Genomic DNA, 17,509 nt, shown 5'->3' with positions numbered 1-17,509 from the left:
TTCCCTCTCTCGCTGTGTCTCTCTCTCAAATAAAGAAATAAAATCTTTAAAAAAAAAAAAAAATAGTGGAGAGTAAACTTCTGATATGCTCTCTTCCTTTGCCTAACTTCCAGTTTTTTCAAGACCTTCACATTTTTTTTTAAAGATTTTATTTATTTATTTGACAGAGAGAGACACAGTGAGAGAGGGAACACAAGCAGGGGGAGTGGGAGAGGGAGAAGCAGGCCTCCCGCGGAGCAGGGAGCCCGATGCGGGGCTCGATCCCAGGACCCTGAGATCATGGCCTGAGCCGAAGGCAGGCGCTTAACGACTGAGCCACCCAGGTGCCCCGACCTTCACATTTTTTAAGAGCATAGGTAGTGCAAGACCTGGAAACAACCTAAGTCCATCAGAGGATGAATGGATAAAGAAAAAGTGTACATATTACATACATATACATGTTATATAATATGTATATACTATGTACACACACACACACACAATGGAATATCATTAAGCCATTAGAAAGAAGGAAATCCTGCCACTAGCAACAACACAGATGGACCTTGAGAGTATTTTGCTAGGTGAAATAAGTCAGAGACAGAAAAACAAATACCATGTGATCTCACTTATATGTGGAATCTAAAAAACTTGAACCCACAGATAGAGAGAAGAGATGGGTGGTTGTCAGAGGCAGAGGCAGGGAGCTAGGGGTAGGAGAAATGGGTGAAGGGGGTCAAAAGGGACAAACTTCTGGTTATAAGATAAATAAGTTCTGGGTATGTAATGTACAGCATGGTAACTAGAGTTAACAACACTGTATTGTATATTTGGAAGTTGTGAGGAGAGATCTTACAAGTTCTCATCAAAAGAAAAAAATTTATTAACTGTGAGAAATGGGTGTTGAGTCAACTTACTGTTGTAATCATTTTACAATATATACATGTGTCAAATCATTACATTGTACATCTAAAATGAATACAATATTATATTAAGTGTTGTATCTCAATAAGACTAGGGAAAATATATCAAAAAAGAAAACAAGAACGGGGCGCCTGGGTGGCTCAGTTGGTTAAGCGACTGCCTTCGGCTCAGGTCATGATCCTGGAGTCCCTGGATCGAGTCCCGCATCGGGCTCCCTGCTCGGCAGGGAGTCTGCTTCTCCCTCTGACCCTCCCCCCTCTCATGTGCTCTCGCTCTCAAATAAATAAATAAAATCTTTAAAAAAAAAAAAAAGAAAACAAGAACATAGACTCTGAAGGAGAGGCAAAGGGATTCGAAGAACTAGCTCTGCTACCTCCTAACATGTGACTCTGGGTGAATTACTTTACTTCACTGAATCTTAGTTTCCTCATCTGTAAAATGGGGATAACAATGCCCACCTATAATTAAATCATATTTTTTAAAAAAAGATTTTATTTATTTCTTTGAGAGAGAGAGAAAGAGCTTGAGTGGGGGAAGGGGCAAAGGGGGAAGGATAGGGACAAGCAGTCTCCACAGTGAGCACAGATCCTGCCATGGGGCTCGATCCCAGACCCTGAGATCAGGACCTGAGCCGAAACCAAGAATTGGATGTTTAACCAACTGAGCCATCCACGTGCCCCTTGAATCATAATACTTAACATGCCTGACACAAACTAACCGCTCAAGACCAACACACACATATACATCCATATGAAGTAGACACTGCTATTCTCCCATTTGACGGATGAGGAAAGGAAAACACCAAGGGATTTTTGTAACCTGCTCAGGGTCACTCAGGTGGTATGTGAAAGAGGTGAGATTATGTCAGGATGAAATGTGCTTATGATAGCATGTGACAGATAGTAAACATTCAATAAAGTGTAGCTATTTATATAATCAGTTTAAAGCATTTATGCCTCTGCTCTGTCGGCAGTGTGTTCTGTAAATGTCAAGGGGTGATGTGTCTTTCTGGAAAAATGAGTAATGCTCCATGGCTTCAAAGGTTTCCACTCTTTAACTAGCCCATTTCCCAATAGCTGAATTGTCATTTTATCATCATAGCCTAGGAGCCAAACTGAGAATATGAATTAACATCTTGGCATTGTTTATATTCTCTCTCTGAAAGCCTGGGCCTTTGGAAACACAATCATATTTATTTTAATAAAACTGCTTTATGACTTGCTTGCCCTCTAAATTCCCTTTGCTCTTTGGGGAAGGCTGCTGACAGGCAATGGGGCTTTGTTTTAGTCCCTGTGCTGCGATCATAATTAACTGCCACGGAGAGGGAGACGGGGGATAGTCAGCAGAGAGAAGGTTAAGGACAGTGCTTTTATGCATGAGACTGACTTTCAGGCTCTTGTCTGAGGAAGGGAAGATTATGCTTGACCTGCCACCTTAGAGACCAGGCCCTGGATAAACAGGCAGCCCATTCCAGGCTCAAGAGTTACTTACCCCTTTTAAAAGGCTTGAATGTGTGGAAAATTGGCAGTGGTAGGGTCTGCAGGACCTCTGCCCTTCTGAAACCTCATGAGTCTGCTCTCTGTAAATCAGTGTCAGTTTATAGTTACCAGTCTCTAGACTGACAGGCTTCTCCCTATGAATGTAGTTTGTCATCCTGTAGTTACTACAGGTAAAGGAGTCTGCCTCCCTTGAAATGTGACGTTGCCCCAGGGAAAGTTAAAACCAATGAAGTGTTCTTAGACCGTCAGACCTGGAAGGAATCTTAAGAGTGCTGTGTTTGCCAACACAGAACTACGTCCGTGGGGACTGCCTGGACCATCTGCTAGAATTCCAAGTCCTGGTCCTCACTACGCCTGCTTTATCAAAATCCGCGGACTGGGGGCCCAAAGGTCTCAATTTTAATAAGTTCCCCCAGGTTATTCTAATGCACAGTGAGGCTTGAGAGCTACAGATATGGAGAAACAGATTCAGTCATCTGAATTACAGATCAAGATACTGAGACACTTCAATTGGTCCCCGAGGAGGGATAAACACAATGCCCTGGTCTTCTGACTCTCAAACAAATGTTTTTGTTTTGTTTTGTTTTGTTTGTTTGCTTTTATGATATCATATTCCTTTTAGCTTCATGGAAAAAGACTTCCTCCACAAATTTTACACTGGGGTCTGGTTATCCAAGGTTTATAAGGCTTAGCTGAGATAGGAGGCAAGGGGCACTGGGCGATCCAAGCTTTATTATTGCTGAAACCAGGAGAAATAGATTTTTGGGAAAATAAATGATTAAAATTTAATAGTAATGTCAAGGAAGAAGAGATAGATTAAAAAAAGAATAAGGATATTGGTTTTTGATTGACAGCTTCATCAGGAACATTTATTTTTGTTACTATTCAAAGAGTTATCTAAATAGGGCAACTTGGTGCTGACACGGCTGTCTCTGATTCGCAGAGAGCAAAAATGTCTTATGTGTGTCGGGTATTTGAAAATGCTTTCCTATCCATGACCCTATTTGATCCACATCACTCTGGAGAGGTAAGTGTTAGCATATCCAACTATGAGATGAGATTCAGAGAAGTAAAGAGACTGCCCTAAGTCTAGTTAGTAACGACTAACATGCATATTAGGAAGCGTATTAGGAAGACTATTACTACGACTGTTTAGGAGTGTACCATGTGCCAGGAATCTCTCTGAGCACTTGATAGGAATTTTCTCATTTAATCATCACGACTGCTTTATATACTTGTCTAATTTGACCCTCATCACAGCTCTATGAGATAGTAACATGTTACTGATGAAGAAGCTAAGGTATAAGGGAATGAATCACCTTTCATTCGTTCCTCTACTCATTCAACAAACCCATGCTAAGCTTCTCAGTTCTAGACATTTATTTAAGCTCTAGGGATACTCTGCTTTCGTGGAGTTGACACTGGATGGTAGAAAAAAGCACTAAACAAGGAAATGGATAAATACATGAATCGCTATGAAATGAATCAAAATAGACTGTGGGAGTAACTGGACATGGCAGGTGTTGTGTCTTGGACACTGTGGCAGATGAAAGGTACTGGAGCTGACACCTGAAACAGGTATACAGCTGCCTGGGGGAAGAGGGGCAAAGGCCCTAAATGTGATCAGCGTATCTCTTGATCCAGCAAAGAGGATGGAACAGAGTCATGGGGGGGTTGGGGAAGCAGGTGGGAGAGGAGTCAAAGACAGGAGGAAGAAACATCCTGTAGTGGCAGGGAAAATCCTTTGACTTTGAGAAAGGTAGGAAGCCACGGAGGGTTTGAGCAGGGCAGTGACCTGATGTGATGTACTTTAGAAAGCTTGCTCTGTACCAAAGCGGGGAGATCCCATAGAGGGCAGAGTGGAACTTGCCCAGGGTCATACAAGTGATGGGAGGTAGTGGGGGTGCAGGTTGTCTCAATGTTTAGCTCTGGCTTCCTGAGGAGGCACGCATCAGTCTCACCAGCATGTTATCCTCACCTTCCGCGAATCCTGTGCTCGAGTCCCTCCTGCCACACACAAGAGACTCTCCATAAGGACAGGAGTTGTTGCTCTCCATGGCAACTGGCAGAGAGGAGCCACTGGGGCAGGCCAGCAGGCAGAGCTGGGCCAGAGCCGTTCTCAAGGCTGTGGCCCCAGGTGGCCTCACTCACCTTGGACTTCTCTTGATGCAGCTCTATCTGGATGTCTGTGAGCTTGGTCCTGAGGTCTTCATTGGCAGCTTGAAGGGCGACGATGAGCGCTTCGGGCTTCTCGCCCTTATTTCGCCCTTTCTTGGACATTGTTCCTTTCTAAAGGGAGTCTTGTTTTTGAATGCCTTTCAAACAGGTGCTGCCATGTTACTGCTTCTTATCGTGGGTGCAATATCTCAGCATCTACTGCGTGGTGCTCCTTGGTAAGCTCTCCTCAGCCGCTGCCCTGGAAGCCCTGGGGAGAGGCAGAGACGGCGATTACGGCTGTGGCAGGGACCTGGGCCAAGGGCCAGGCAGGGTCTCTCAGCCTGAGCTACCTGTATGAGCCTGCTCCCGAGGGCTCCTGCCCCCAGATCCTCCCATCCACTTGGCACATGAATTTAGAGCCATCTTTCGAAAGACGTGGTCTGGTCCTCCAATGCCCTGCTCAAAATCCTCCAAAGACCTATGAGTATTTGAGTGTATTTTTCACATCTCAGAGTGCTTTTTATGTCTGAAACTGCCCATTCCCCTATCTTATCTCCTCCATTTCACTCACTTACTCTCCAGCCCTAAGAAATCCCCTTTTTGGGGTGCCTGGGGTGGCTCAGTCAGTTAAGCGTGTGACTCTTGATTTCCACTCAGGTTATGATCTCAGAGTTGTGAGACTGAGCCCCGCCGCTGCATCGGGCTCCACGCTGGGCATGGAGCCTGCTTAAGATTCTATTTCTCCCTCTCCCTCTGCTCTCCTCCCCCCCCTTTAGCTCTCTCTAAAAACAAACAAAAAAAATGCTTTTTATTTTTTTTTAAGCAGGCTCCATGCCCAGTGTGGGGCTTGAACTCACAACCCTGAGATCAAGACCAGAGCTGAGATCAAGGGTCAGTGACTTAACTGACTGAGCCACCCAGGTACTCCAGAAATGCCCTTTAATTTTCTGATTCTTGCTCTCTTCCCATAAAGACTTTCCCTACCCTGTTCATTTCTCTCCATGCTCTCCCCAGCCTCCTCACAAGTCCTCCCTTGTGTTCTCACCCTCACAGCCTCACACACATACAGCTTAGTTTGGCTAACTTTTATGCCTCCTTCAGGTCTCAGCTTCCATATCAGTTCTTCCTGGAAGCACCTCTAGATTATTATGTGCCCTCATTATTTAATGGTGGTCACAGCTCCATGAATCTGTAAACTTTGTGAGGGCAGGAATGCATTAATCCTATTTAAAACTTGCTTCTCAGAATACATCATAAGACCTGCCACATACCAGGTAGTCAACTGGTATTTGTGAAAGGAAGTCAACTATGTAATGACTTCATGTTGCCCCATAGAGAGCCCCCAGTTTAAGAAAATTCTATATACAAAGACCTAGAATCATACAATGGATAAACTAATAGAGGGGGGGATTAATTATACTGGGTTAATTGAGTGACTCATTTATTCATTCAGTCAATATTGTTAGTTCCTTCTTTATGCTGTGGTAGGTACACCATGTTGAAATTGAAAGTAAGAGTCCCAAGACAAACAATAAAACTTTTATATCTATCTATCTATCTATCATCTATCTATCTATCTATCTATCTATCTATCTATCTATCTATCTATCATCTATCTACCATCTCTCTAGCTTCATCATTATCATAATCATCACCATCACCTATCTGATAACTGCCTTTAAAAAAATAAACACTAGTTGTTTCAGAAGTATAGACAAGGACTCCTCCCTCCAATGAGGTGACTAAGGAATCTCCTTGAAGAAGGCGGCATTGCCTGGAACTTAAGGAGGAGGATGTTAACAGATGTAGAAACAGATGAGGCATCCTAAGTGAATGAAATGGCAGGTGCTGAGATACAGAAAAAAAGAAAATCACAGCAAGTATTTTGTGGGGAAAAGGAGGGCCTGCTCAATTAACCCAGAGTATGGTTGATGGGCAGTAATGCTGGAGAGGTTGCCTGGAAATGACAGATTGTGGAGGACCTGGAACACCAACCTTAAGATTTTGGAATCTTTTTTTTTTTTTTCAGTAAGCAATGGGTAAGCTGCTGAAGTTCTTGGCAGGTGGATACCCTAACGGGAAATGCTTTGGTGTGGTTATTCTGGTGGCAGAGTGGGGAGAAACTGGGAGTGGGGAGACTGGATAGAAGGCTAGTGAACTTGCCAAGGTGAAAGATGATGCAGCCCTAAACAGAACAGTATCAACGAGAGAGGGAAAAAAAAGGGATGTGTCTTGATTTACAAATTCTTAAATGCGTCACAGGAATGAGGAGATCAGAAAAATATGGATACTAAATTGTGAAAGTCAATGGGAAAAACATAACAAGATACTAGAGAAAGTTTCTCACACAACCTTTCAGAAAATTGGGTATTGTGTACATGGAGGTGCTTCGGTCCAAAACTAAGGGGAATTCCTACTGGTCACCCATATGTTCCAGCAGCTGCTGTTCTCTCAAGCCCCCTGGTATTCAGCCTGGAGGACCATGCTGGGATCCTGGGCTTTCTGCCACCCCCCCATGAGCACTGGGGCCATGCCCTTTGCAGTGTGACCCTAGGGAAAGGGATAGGAAGAGGTTAGGAGGTAGCGAGGACCAGTCTGTCTCTAGAAGTCATGGAACTGTCCACCATATTCTACCCTAAGCTGGATGTTGGAATCCTTCTTCATGCTTATTTTGCAAATGTCGCCAAATCATTGAAGTGTATAGCTGAGAGATGTTAAAGGGGCTACCATTCTTTGCTTTTAGAATTGAAATGAATTAACAAGCATTTATTGGATTTTTATGACAAATACTACTAGGCACAAAGATAAATAAGACAGTATTTAATTTCAAGCACGTGTTAGGGGAGTGAACTCACATGTTTTTGTTTAACAGGTTTCTCTTCCTCTAGCTGAGCTCTAAACATTGCTGGTCCCCTGGGTTCCCCAAAGTTATCACCAATGACCCCACCAATAGGGTTATGACTCCCCATTTTATATCCATAGCCCTGACCACTCTCTAAACCCCGACTCACATATTCAACATCTTACTTACCAAATCTACTTGGATATCTGACTGGTGGATCAAACCTAACCTAACTAACATGGATGTCTTTATTACTAGCCCCTCAGAGCTTCATTCCCTCCAGGTTTTCCCATATCAATAAATGCACCACCATGGGCCCAGTTGTTCCAGATCTAAGCTTAGAAGCCCTCCTTTCTTCTTGTATCCATCATTCCTCTTCTCTAGTCCACCAGTGGTCCTGTTTGTTTTTCCTATAAAATATAATTCCCTTTGGTCAACTTCTCTCAACCCCCTACAGTGTTCTCAGAACATGGAGAAAGGAGGAATTTGAGAAAAACTTCAGTCACTTCATAGCCTTATGGTCTTCCTTTCTGACTAGAGATACAGGAATGACAGAGAAAGAGCTTGAGAAGTACTGGGAGTCATAAATTTGCCAGACGCATTTAGAGAAGGTTGTGAACAGGGAGAAGACAAACTGGGTTAGATTGCAGAGGTTCCTGCATGACTGATGGTTAGATTTCATTGATAATGATTCCATTTCATTATGTAGAAACAAAGCATTTGAATATAAGTGTAATAATAAGAGCTCAGAGTGACTGACTGCTTTGAGCTAGACATTGGACTAAGCACTTTGACATACTGCTCTCATTTCGTCCTCCCTAAAAATAGGGGGAAACGATTCACAGAAAGATGAATTAACTTATCTAAAATGACTGAGTCATAGGGAGTGAGGCCTTCATGCAAGACTGGGACCCAGGCTGTGATGCCCTGGGTTGCATTGCCTCATGTTTGCATTTTAGAGAGGTAGCTCAGGCAGTGTGATGGACGGTGAGTTCCCAGGGAAGGTCACACAGGAAGCAGGAAATCAGGCTGCTCTCTGGTCCAGGTGAGTGGAAGACAGCCCTGAATCTACCCATGGCCATGGGGATGAAAAAGGACATAGTAACTCTGACACATGGAGACTTTGATGGAAACATGTCTTCCTTTTAAACATGATTACTGGCTTGAACATTCTTCTCTGCCATGGTAAATAATGAGTACCAGCTTTCTGGTAATGCTTGCAGCAGAAACGTGCACTGCCATAGTCATATTTTACATTCTAATCTATAATCCTTTCCCAAAAAATATAATACTATGTGCCTGACTTCCTGCATTTTTTTTGTCCGGGAATTATTTTTAACTTAGTCCCATAAGGGCTAGGGAAAAGAAGAGGGTTAAAAAACTAGAAACAGGGGCGCTTGGGTGGCTCAGTCGTTGAGCATCTGCCTTCAGATCAGGTCACGATCCCAGGGTCCTGGGATCAAGCCCCATATCGGGCTGCCTACTCAGCGGGGAGCCTGCTTCTCCCTCTCCCACTCCCCCTGCTTGTGTTCCTTCTCTCTCTGTGTCTCTGTCAAATAAATAAATAAATAAATAAAATCTTTAAAAAAAAAAAAAAAACTAGAAACCTGTCCAAGACAGAAAAAAGCATCACAGAAAGTTACTGATAGAGTCAGCTTATGGATACGGTAAGGTGAGCATCAGTTCATAAGGATGATCCCATACATCCTCCTGGTGAAGGGGAACTTTGTGAAGCCTTTTCCGGTTGTGATGGGTATCTGGCAATCTCATGATTCTCGTGTATAATTTTACTACAGTGCTTCTGTCATCCTGTGCTGCCTCCCCCTTTTCCGGTTGTGATGGGTATCTGGCAATCTCATGATTCTCGTGTATAATTTTACTACAGTGCTTCTGTCATCCTGTGCTGCCTCCCCCCAACCCCGCTTTTTGGATAGCTTTACTGAGATATAATTCACATATAAAATTTACCCTTTAAAAGTGTATTAATTCAGTGGTGCTAGCATATTCTCAATATTGAGCAATCATCACCACAGTGAATTTCAGAACTTCTTATCACCCCCCAAAAAAAACCCTATACCTGTTAGCAGTCATTCCCTATTCCTCACCAAACTCTCTCAGCCCTAGGCAATCACTAATCTATGGATTTGCTTATCCTGAACATTTTCTATCAAATGGAATCATACAATATATAACTGGCTTCTTCCACTATAGCATAACATTGTCAAGGTTCATTCATATTATAGCATATACAGATATTTCATTTCTTTTCACTGCTGCATAATATTCCACTGTATGGCTAAAACTGCATTTCATTTATCCAGCCATCAGCTGAAGGACAAGTGCTGCCTCTGCTTAAGTAGCCTGAGGCAAGGCTTTCAAAGAAGCTGCCAGCCAGACCAAAGACCTCTATGCAGGCAAAAGGTCTCACTGTGTATTCGTGAACCTGACACAGCAAAAAAAAAAAAAGCCTTTTTTTGAGAGACATAGAAAGCACCAAGGAGGGCATGAAGATACAACTGCAACAGGGGGAATGTTTCTGGACCACCTTAGGAGCCTGTGTCAATGATAACATCTGACCCAGTACATGATCTGGATCCAGGACGAATAGAAGCCTTGTTCAACTAAGGGCCAATCCTTGAGGTTAAGAGATAACCTCTTGGGAATCCTTGCCTTTTAAAACATGGATCAGGGGTGCCTGGGTGGCTCTGTCGTTAAGCGTCTGCCTTCGGCTCAGGTCATGATCCCAGAGTCCTGGGATGGAGCCCCGCATCGGGCTCCCTGCTCGGCAGGAAGCCTGCTTCTCCCTCTCCCCTCCCCCTGCTTGTGTTCCCTCTCTCACTCTGTCTCTCTCTGTCAAATAAATAAATAAAATCTTTAAAAAAAATAAATAAATAAATAAAATAAAACATGGATCATTGTTTGAGAGTAAACCTTAATACAGAAGTGGATTATCAAAGGAAGAATTACAGTCATCATTCATTCATTCACTCACTCATTCAAATAGACATTTAGAAGAAATATAATGTGGTATTTGGGAGTAGAGCTTACCAAATCTTTGGTCTGGTTGTGCTAAAATCTCCTGGAAAGTTTTAGCGATTCTAGAGCTCCATCTCTTTAGACTTTGATGTAGTAGTTGCCAGGTGATTTTGATGCCAGACCATTTTTGAGAATTTCTGGTTAAGAGTATGGGCTATGGGTCAGATAGACTTGAGTTTAAGTCCCACCTCTGTAGTAGATCATGTGGATCATGGATAAATTGCTTAATTCTCTAGGCCTCAATATTCCTCATCTCTGAAATGGGGAAGAGGGGAAGGGAGATATATAGGACTATGGCATTGGACTATTTGACAATTAAATGAAAATGTGTAAGTGATAGTCTCATATAGTTCATGACAAACAGTTACCTCTTATTAAGAGCTCTCTATTTCTACTATTGGCTAAGGTGGTGGAAACAAAATAGCCTCTAAGTGCTGTCCTCAAGATGCTTAAATTGAGTAAGAATGATGGCAGATATGCAAAAAATAATAATTCAAGAGTCACACTATGGAAGTCCTCAAATATGAACAAAGCTATTCTTATTCTTGGTTGTCTATAGACTCATTTACACATTGACACAAAACCCGAGAGAGGGAAACCACACAATTCTTTGTCAGAAGTATGGCCATATATTTGGCTAAGAATGTGGCCACTATTTATTGAGCTCTCTTCTTGGCTTTTCATAGACGTAAAAAAAATCTAAGCATCATTCCTACCCTCCAGTGGCTTCCAGCCTATAAAAGGAGACAGGTGTGTATAAAGAGAAAACGAATTCTAGAAAGCTGTGAATGATACAGTCGGTAAATGCTGGGGTAGTGCCTTCGTTTGGACTAAGGAAGACAAAGACTTGTTAGAGAAGGTGTCATGTGAGCTGAGCCTGAATGAGGCTGGGTACCTTACTGGGTTCTTACTCTGTGCCAGGCACTGTGCTAAGGTACACTAACGTTAGGTCCATTAACTCACTGAACTGTTTCAATTCACCCTTTCAGATATTTACTCTTACTATTTCTTAGGGAACTGAGGATCAGAAAGGTTAATTAACTTGACAAAAATTACACAGCTAAGAAATGGCAGAGCTGCAACTCAAATACACATCTGTCAGTCTCCAAAGTTGCTTCTTCTTCTTCTTCTTCTTCTTTTTGAGAGAGAGAGAGCATGCACATGCACGGGCGTGGGGGAGGGGTTGAGGGAGAGGGAGAAAGAGAACCCAAGCAGGCTCCACACCCAGCATGAGCCAACGTGGGGGCTGGATCTCACAACCCTGAGATCATGACCCAAGCGGAAATCAAATAGGACGCCCCTTTCCAAAGCTTCTTAACACTTACATTAACACTTTCTTGAAAGACAGGCAGGGTTTAGCTCTGGTTGTAAGTAGGCTAAAGAGATGGCAAATGTATTGTGCAAATGTCAGCTGGGGGCTTACAAAATAGAATGGTAGAATGCAGTGGTTAAAAGATTGGACTCTGGGGCGCCTGGGTGGCTCAGTTGGTTAAGCGACTGCCTTCGGCTCAGGTCGTGATCCTGGAGTCCCGGGATCGAGTCCCGCATCGGGCTCCCTGCTCGGCTGGGAGCCTGCTTCTCCCTCTGACCCTTCCCCCTGTCATGTGCTCTCTGTCTCTCTTATTCTCTCTGTCTCAAATAAATAAATAAAATCTTTAAAAAAAAAAAAGATTGGACTCTGAAATCAGAGAAACTGGCTTTGAATCAACCTTCTTAGCTGTAGATTCTTAAGAAATTAAACTCTCTAAGGTTCTGTTTCTTTACTATAATATGGGGAAAGGAATATATTTATTGCAGTGAGCTCTTCCAAGGAATAAATGAGCTAAAGTGTGTCAAATGATTAGTAAATTATTATTATCATCATCATTAACATGGTTATTATTTTTCTATTATTTTTCTATTTTTCTACCTATCCACAAAAAGCCAGCTTTGATTTTAAGAGAAGAAGAAATGCATTTATCACCTATTCATGTTAAAAAGACAGGCCAGGAAAAGCCCAGAGATCCCTCAGAAGACTAATGGAATTCATGTTTATGCTTTTGGGACAATGGGACTTGCGTTGACAGGATCAGTACGCCCAGGAGTCTTGGCTTTGTCATTGGTTCTGCCCTAAGCTATAAACTGAATAAAGTCATTATTAATCTTGGAGGTTCCAATAAGGCTGTTGCCTTGGAGTCATGATTTGCAAAGCAACTGTAATACAAAAGGGCTAAAGTTCATATGTGTGAAGCTAAAAGCTTCACCACTTCTCTGTGATTAATACTTGGGTATGTCCACTCTACCAAAGCCTTGGGAGTTTGTTTCAGCCATTTCCCCCTTTTTTTCTAAAGACAATGCTTTGAGTCAAACGTTGTTAGTCTGTAAAATGAATGAATTAAACTGCTTGCTTGATTCCCGGTGATCTGGCAGAGATATATTAACACTTCTTAAACCTTTCTCTATGCAGGCAGAAAGTCTCACTGTGCACCCATGAACTGGACACAGCAATTTGATATAAAGGATGGGGGCTGATGTTTAAGCCACTCCAACCCAGGAGTCCTAGTTTCCCTAGATAAAGGGAATGTGGTGCTGTGGCTACAGGGGGGTCAGAAGACTTTTTACCCATTACACATCTCTTAGAAGAAAATGGATCTGAAAGGCTGACATTTTGCATGGTACCAATTATGCATCTTCAGGATTGTAGGGTGCCAGGCGTATATGTCTTCCTATGTTTGTTTTTCTCTCTCTCCCTCATCTTCCACTGAAATGCCCTTTTTATGAACTAATAATAGTAGCAATTATTATTATTATTATTATAAATTATTTAAAGTTTTATTAAGTTTTTCATATGAAAGAATGCTAAATAAAACCCTAAACCTGGGCCTCCTGGATGGCTCAGTCGGTTAAGCGTCTGCCTTCGGCTTCGATCATGATCCTAGAGTCCTGGGATCGAGCCCCAAGCTGGGCTCCCTGCTCGGTGGAGAGTCTGCTTCTCCATCTCCCTCTGCTCTTCCCTCCACCACCGTCCCTGCTCGTACTCTCTCTCTCTCTCTCAAAAAAACAAAACCAAAAAACCCCAAACTTATTACTCCCAATGAATGTGTTTTTTTGATCTCAGGTTTAAAATTTCACATCAGAAATATACTTCATAACGTGTAGTATAAGAGACTGCTCTCAACACACATACAAGAGACATCTAACCTCTTTAAGGGGGCTTCTTAGGAAGGCTTGGTAGAAGTGATGTCAAATTTGGGATCCAATGCAAGTAGGATTCATGGAGAACTGCTCTATTCTGCAAACCCTTGGCTTTGCTCATGCATGCCTTTCCCTCTGTCAACATCCTGGTGAACTCCCTCCCATGCATCTTTTTTTTTCTTTTTCTTTTTTAAAGATTTATTTATCTGTGGCGGCGGGGGAGAGAGAGTCTCAAGCAGACTCTCCTGAGCACAGAGCCTGACACGGGGCTACATCTCATGACCCAGAGAACACAACCTGAGCAGAAACCAAGAGTAGGTGGCTTGACTGCACCCCCAGAGGCCCCCCCCACCCAACGCATCCTTCAGGGCCCAGGTCCAGGGGAATCAGTTATTCCCTCATCTGGATTTCCATTTTTACTCTGAAGGTACTTCTTAAAGTATTCATCACTCATTCCTCAATTCATTTACTCATCAATTCACATATATTGATGAAGCATCTTGAGCGGGGGATGTCGGTGCTAAACTTAAGAGGCAGGGCCCTTGTCCTTCCCAAAGGAGGAATCAGCAGTTTTGTACAGTGTGGTAGTTGCATACATGATAGGAGATAGGAATCACAGGAGTCTTGGTGGGCCAGGAAGGACTGCTCAGGGAAAGTGCTTTAAAAAAAAAAAAAAAAAAAAGACGTGTAACATGAAGAGGAATCAGCCAGCAAAGGGTTGGAGGGGGCAAGAAGAACATTCCTCGCAGACAGAGCACTGAGTATGAAGGTCTACAGGTAAAAGAGAATACGAATGATGCTGTGGAGAAACAGACAGGCAAGAGCTTGGAGGGTCAGAGAGGAGCTCAGAGAGGCAGGCAGACAGCGGCTGGTGGAGAGCAGTTTTGGGAAGATGGACTTCAAGCCCCTAGCATGTGTAGTCACCAAAAGGTTCATACAGGGAAGTGGCTTGATCACATTTTGAATTTGGTAACAATCCCCTGGCAACTGAGGATGGAACAGAAATGCAGAAAGAAAGTGTGGAGGCTGTGGCCATAATTCATTTACACTGTAGTTAATTTTTAGGCGAGTGAGTCCCACTTAAGGGTAAAACTGTGTTTTATTCATCTTTGTGCTTATAGTACCTGTCACAGTGGCCACTACGAAGTTCAATTGAATTAATATTGATCTGAATCCAAGGAAAATACTGAGATGGAGGGATGTATTTCACAATTTCTACAAAGATCATTTATAATAAGGTCTACTATGGGAAATTTCTTTTACTTTGCAGGAGCCCTTGAATGACTGTTTTGATTTCAGGCAAAAGTTAAAGCTTGGTGTAAGAGTTAAATAAACAAAAAAATTAAATGAATTTTTATTTAAGCCATGTGTTGAAATTTCATAATCCTTGCTGCTATCCATCATACTCCTGAGCCTAATCTCACTCCTCAGTACTGAGTAAGTCATCTTGTACCGCACTCTCTTGTCTGGGTTTAGAAGGCTTTCATAAGGACTAGTTAAGCGAAGTAACTCTCTCAGTGCTATATTGTCTTATTTGCATTGTCCTTTCTTTCTGGATTCAAAGTATTTCACAGCTGTTAGAATGAGAAGTACCAACTTCATTGGACATGGGGGAGAAATCTCAAACACAGAAGGAAACTATTATGAATTCAAGGTCAGACAGCAAGAAACATGCCTCAAAGCCCCTTCCCAAGGCAGGCATTCACTCTGTATGTACACTTTTACTAAAAACAAACTGCACATTAAGTTAAAGAAAAATACCCAAATCACTGAAGGAAGTGGTCTTCAGATAATTATATTTATAAGTGATAGCAAGCTTTCCTATTTTAGGTGTAACTGAAACAAGTATAACCTATTCGGTTGTTCCTTTGTTTTCAAAGACCTTGAATTTAAAAAAAAAAACAAACCTATCATAAAGGCACTTGCAAAGTGTCACACATGAGCAGAAATTTCTATATATAGGAGGTGAATCAGGGGTGTATCTGCTATTAAAAGAGGGGGAGCAGAACAGTATCTGTATTAAGATTTACAGTGGAGTGCCTGGGTGGCTCAGTCGGTTAAGTGTCTGCCTTGGGCTCAGGTCATGATCTGGGGTTCTGGGATCCAGCCCCTGTTAGACTCCCTGCTGAGCTATTCTCCCTCTGCCCACCACCACCCCCATGTGCTCTCTCACTCTTGCGCTGTCTCTCTCTCAAATAAATAAAATCTTAAAAAAAAAATTTACGTTGATTAATATGACTTAAGTAGAAGCACATCAAGTTTGAGTAAAATAACTTCTGGATATACTGTGTGGTTCAATTAGAACTGCATTTAATTTTCCACATTCTACTGAAGAGAATCTGGCTATCACTATTTCCCCTATGTTATAATATGGTATGATGTAGTATAATATTACAGAGCAATATAGATTATTCCTTTTTTAACATTTAGGATTCGGTTTTGGATTTTGTCCCAGAGGCCAATGTATAACTACATTTTTTTTTCATTTGATGGGATCTTGGAAGCAAGACCGTACCTAAGGAGGACTAAAGGAAGGTTGTCAACCTACCCCCAATGTAAGCTACATGCTATAGGAAAATAATTTTAAAAAACAGATCAACAGGGGTGCCTGGGTGGCTCAGTCGTTAAGTGTCTGCCGTCGGCTCAGGTCATGATCCCAGGGTCCTGGGATCGAGCCCCGCATGGGGCTCCCTGCTCAGCGGAAGCCTGCTTCTCCCTCTCCCACTCCCCCTGCTTGTGTTCCCTCTCTCACTGTGTCTCTCCCTCAAATAAATAAATAAAATCTTTAAAAAATAAAAATAAAAAAATAGAAAACAGATCAACAACTCTCTCTTGAACCAGTTACTATGTTAGGGTTGAAGATGATACACGATGTAGGTACCAAACAAAGCTGTGTATCCTTTGTGCCAAAGGAGTGGGGAAAACACACACACACACACACACACACGTGCGCATACACACCAACAGGAGGAAGTGCAGCAGGAAGGCAAGGGCCATCTCTCTCTGGCTCCTTGTGAATTTCAGTGCCTAGCACAGTGCCAGGCACAAAGTAGATGCTGAATAAAAATTTCTGAATAATTAAATGACTTCACCAAAAGAGAAGCCTTTACGGTTAAGGCTAGGACATGAAGGATGAACAGGAGGAATCAAGGAAAGACAGGAAGGTAGGACAAATGGAAGGTAGGTGTGAGGAATAAGTTATAGAACACAATGTTTGATGTGCAAAGTTCATCGTGGGGAACCGGTGGATGGACAATTGGAAAAATAAAGAGAGAGTAAATTATGCATGTGTTGACGGCCTAGATACTGAATTTATGTTTTGTTTAATAATTACTGAGAATCTGATAAACATTTTTAAGAGGAGAGACATGATCCAATTTTATTTATTTATTTATTTATTTTAAAGATTTTATTTATTTATTTGACAGAGAGAAAGACAGCAGGGGGAGTGGGAGAGGGAGAAACAGGCTTCCCGCCGAGCAGGGAGTCTGATGCAGGACTCAATCCTAGGACTCTGGGATCATGACCTGAGCCGAAGGCAGACACCCAACCGGCTGAGCACCCAGGCGCCCCGATCCAATTTTTTTAAAGGAAGATTAATCTTGAAGTTGAGTGCAGGCAGAATGGAACAGAAAGGAACCAGAGGTTAGAGGTCTGGAGAGGAGTCCATTGTCAGTGTTCAGAGAGAGAGAGGACGTTTGGATTAGGGTAGGAGGGTAGAAGGGCTTTCTCTTCCTTAAGCTAAAAGAACTCTTACTCATCTCACCACCATCATGTTCTTCATCCTCACTCAACACCTTTCCTCTTTATTGAGCACTCCGTATGTGCTGAGCACTGCACAATGCAGGGCCTGTGTGTATCCGCCCGTTTCAGACTTACAGCAAGGCTATGAGATGCA

The 17,509-nt window shown here is 42.5% G+C and overlaps 1 protein-coding gene across 4 annotated transcripts in view; it reads right to left on the bottom strand.

Moving 5' to 3' along the window:
• JAKMIP2 (janus kinase and microtubule interacting protein 2) overlaps positions 1-17,509 on the bottom strand; it is a 162,354-nt gene that overhangs the window by 65,546 nt on the left and 79,299 nt on the right. For all 4 annotated transcript variants that reach the window (XM_081826877.1, XM_081826878.1, XM_081826879.1 and 1 more), the window contains exon 2: positions 4,554-4,827. In XM_081826877.1, coding sequence (XP_081683003.1) covers positions 4,554-4,682 — 129 coding nt within the window. In that variant the 5' untranslated portion in view covers positions 4,683-4,827. The remainder of the gene's footprint in view (positions 1-4,553; positions 4,828-17,509) is intronic.

The sequence above is a fragment of the Leptonychotes weddellii genome, chromosome 7 (assembly GCF_054177405.1).
Source record: "Leptonychotes weddellii isolate Sample4059 chromosome 7, ASM5417740v2, whole genome shotgun sequence".
NCBI classification, from domain to species: Eukaryota; Metazoa; Chordata; class Mammalia; order Carnivora; family Phocidae; genus Leptonychotes; species Leptonychotes weddellii.
Note: the sequence above shows the minus strand (reverse complement) of the source record. Positions and strands in the feature narration are given on the sequence as shown.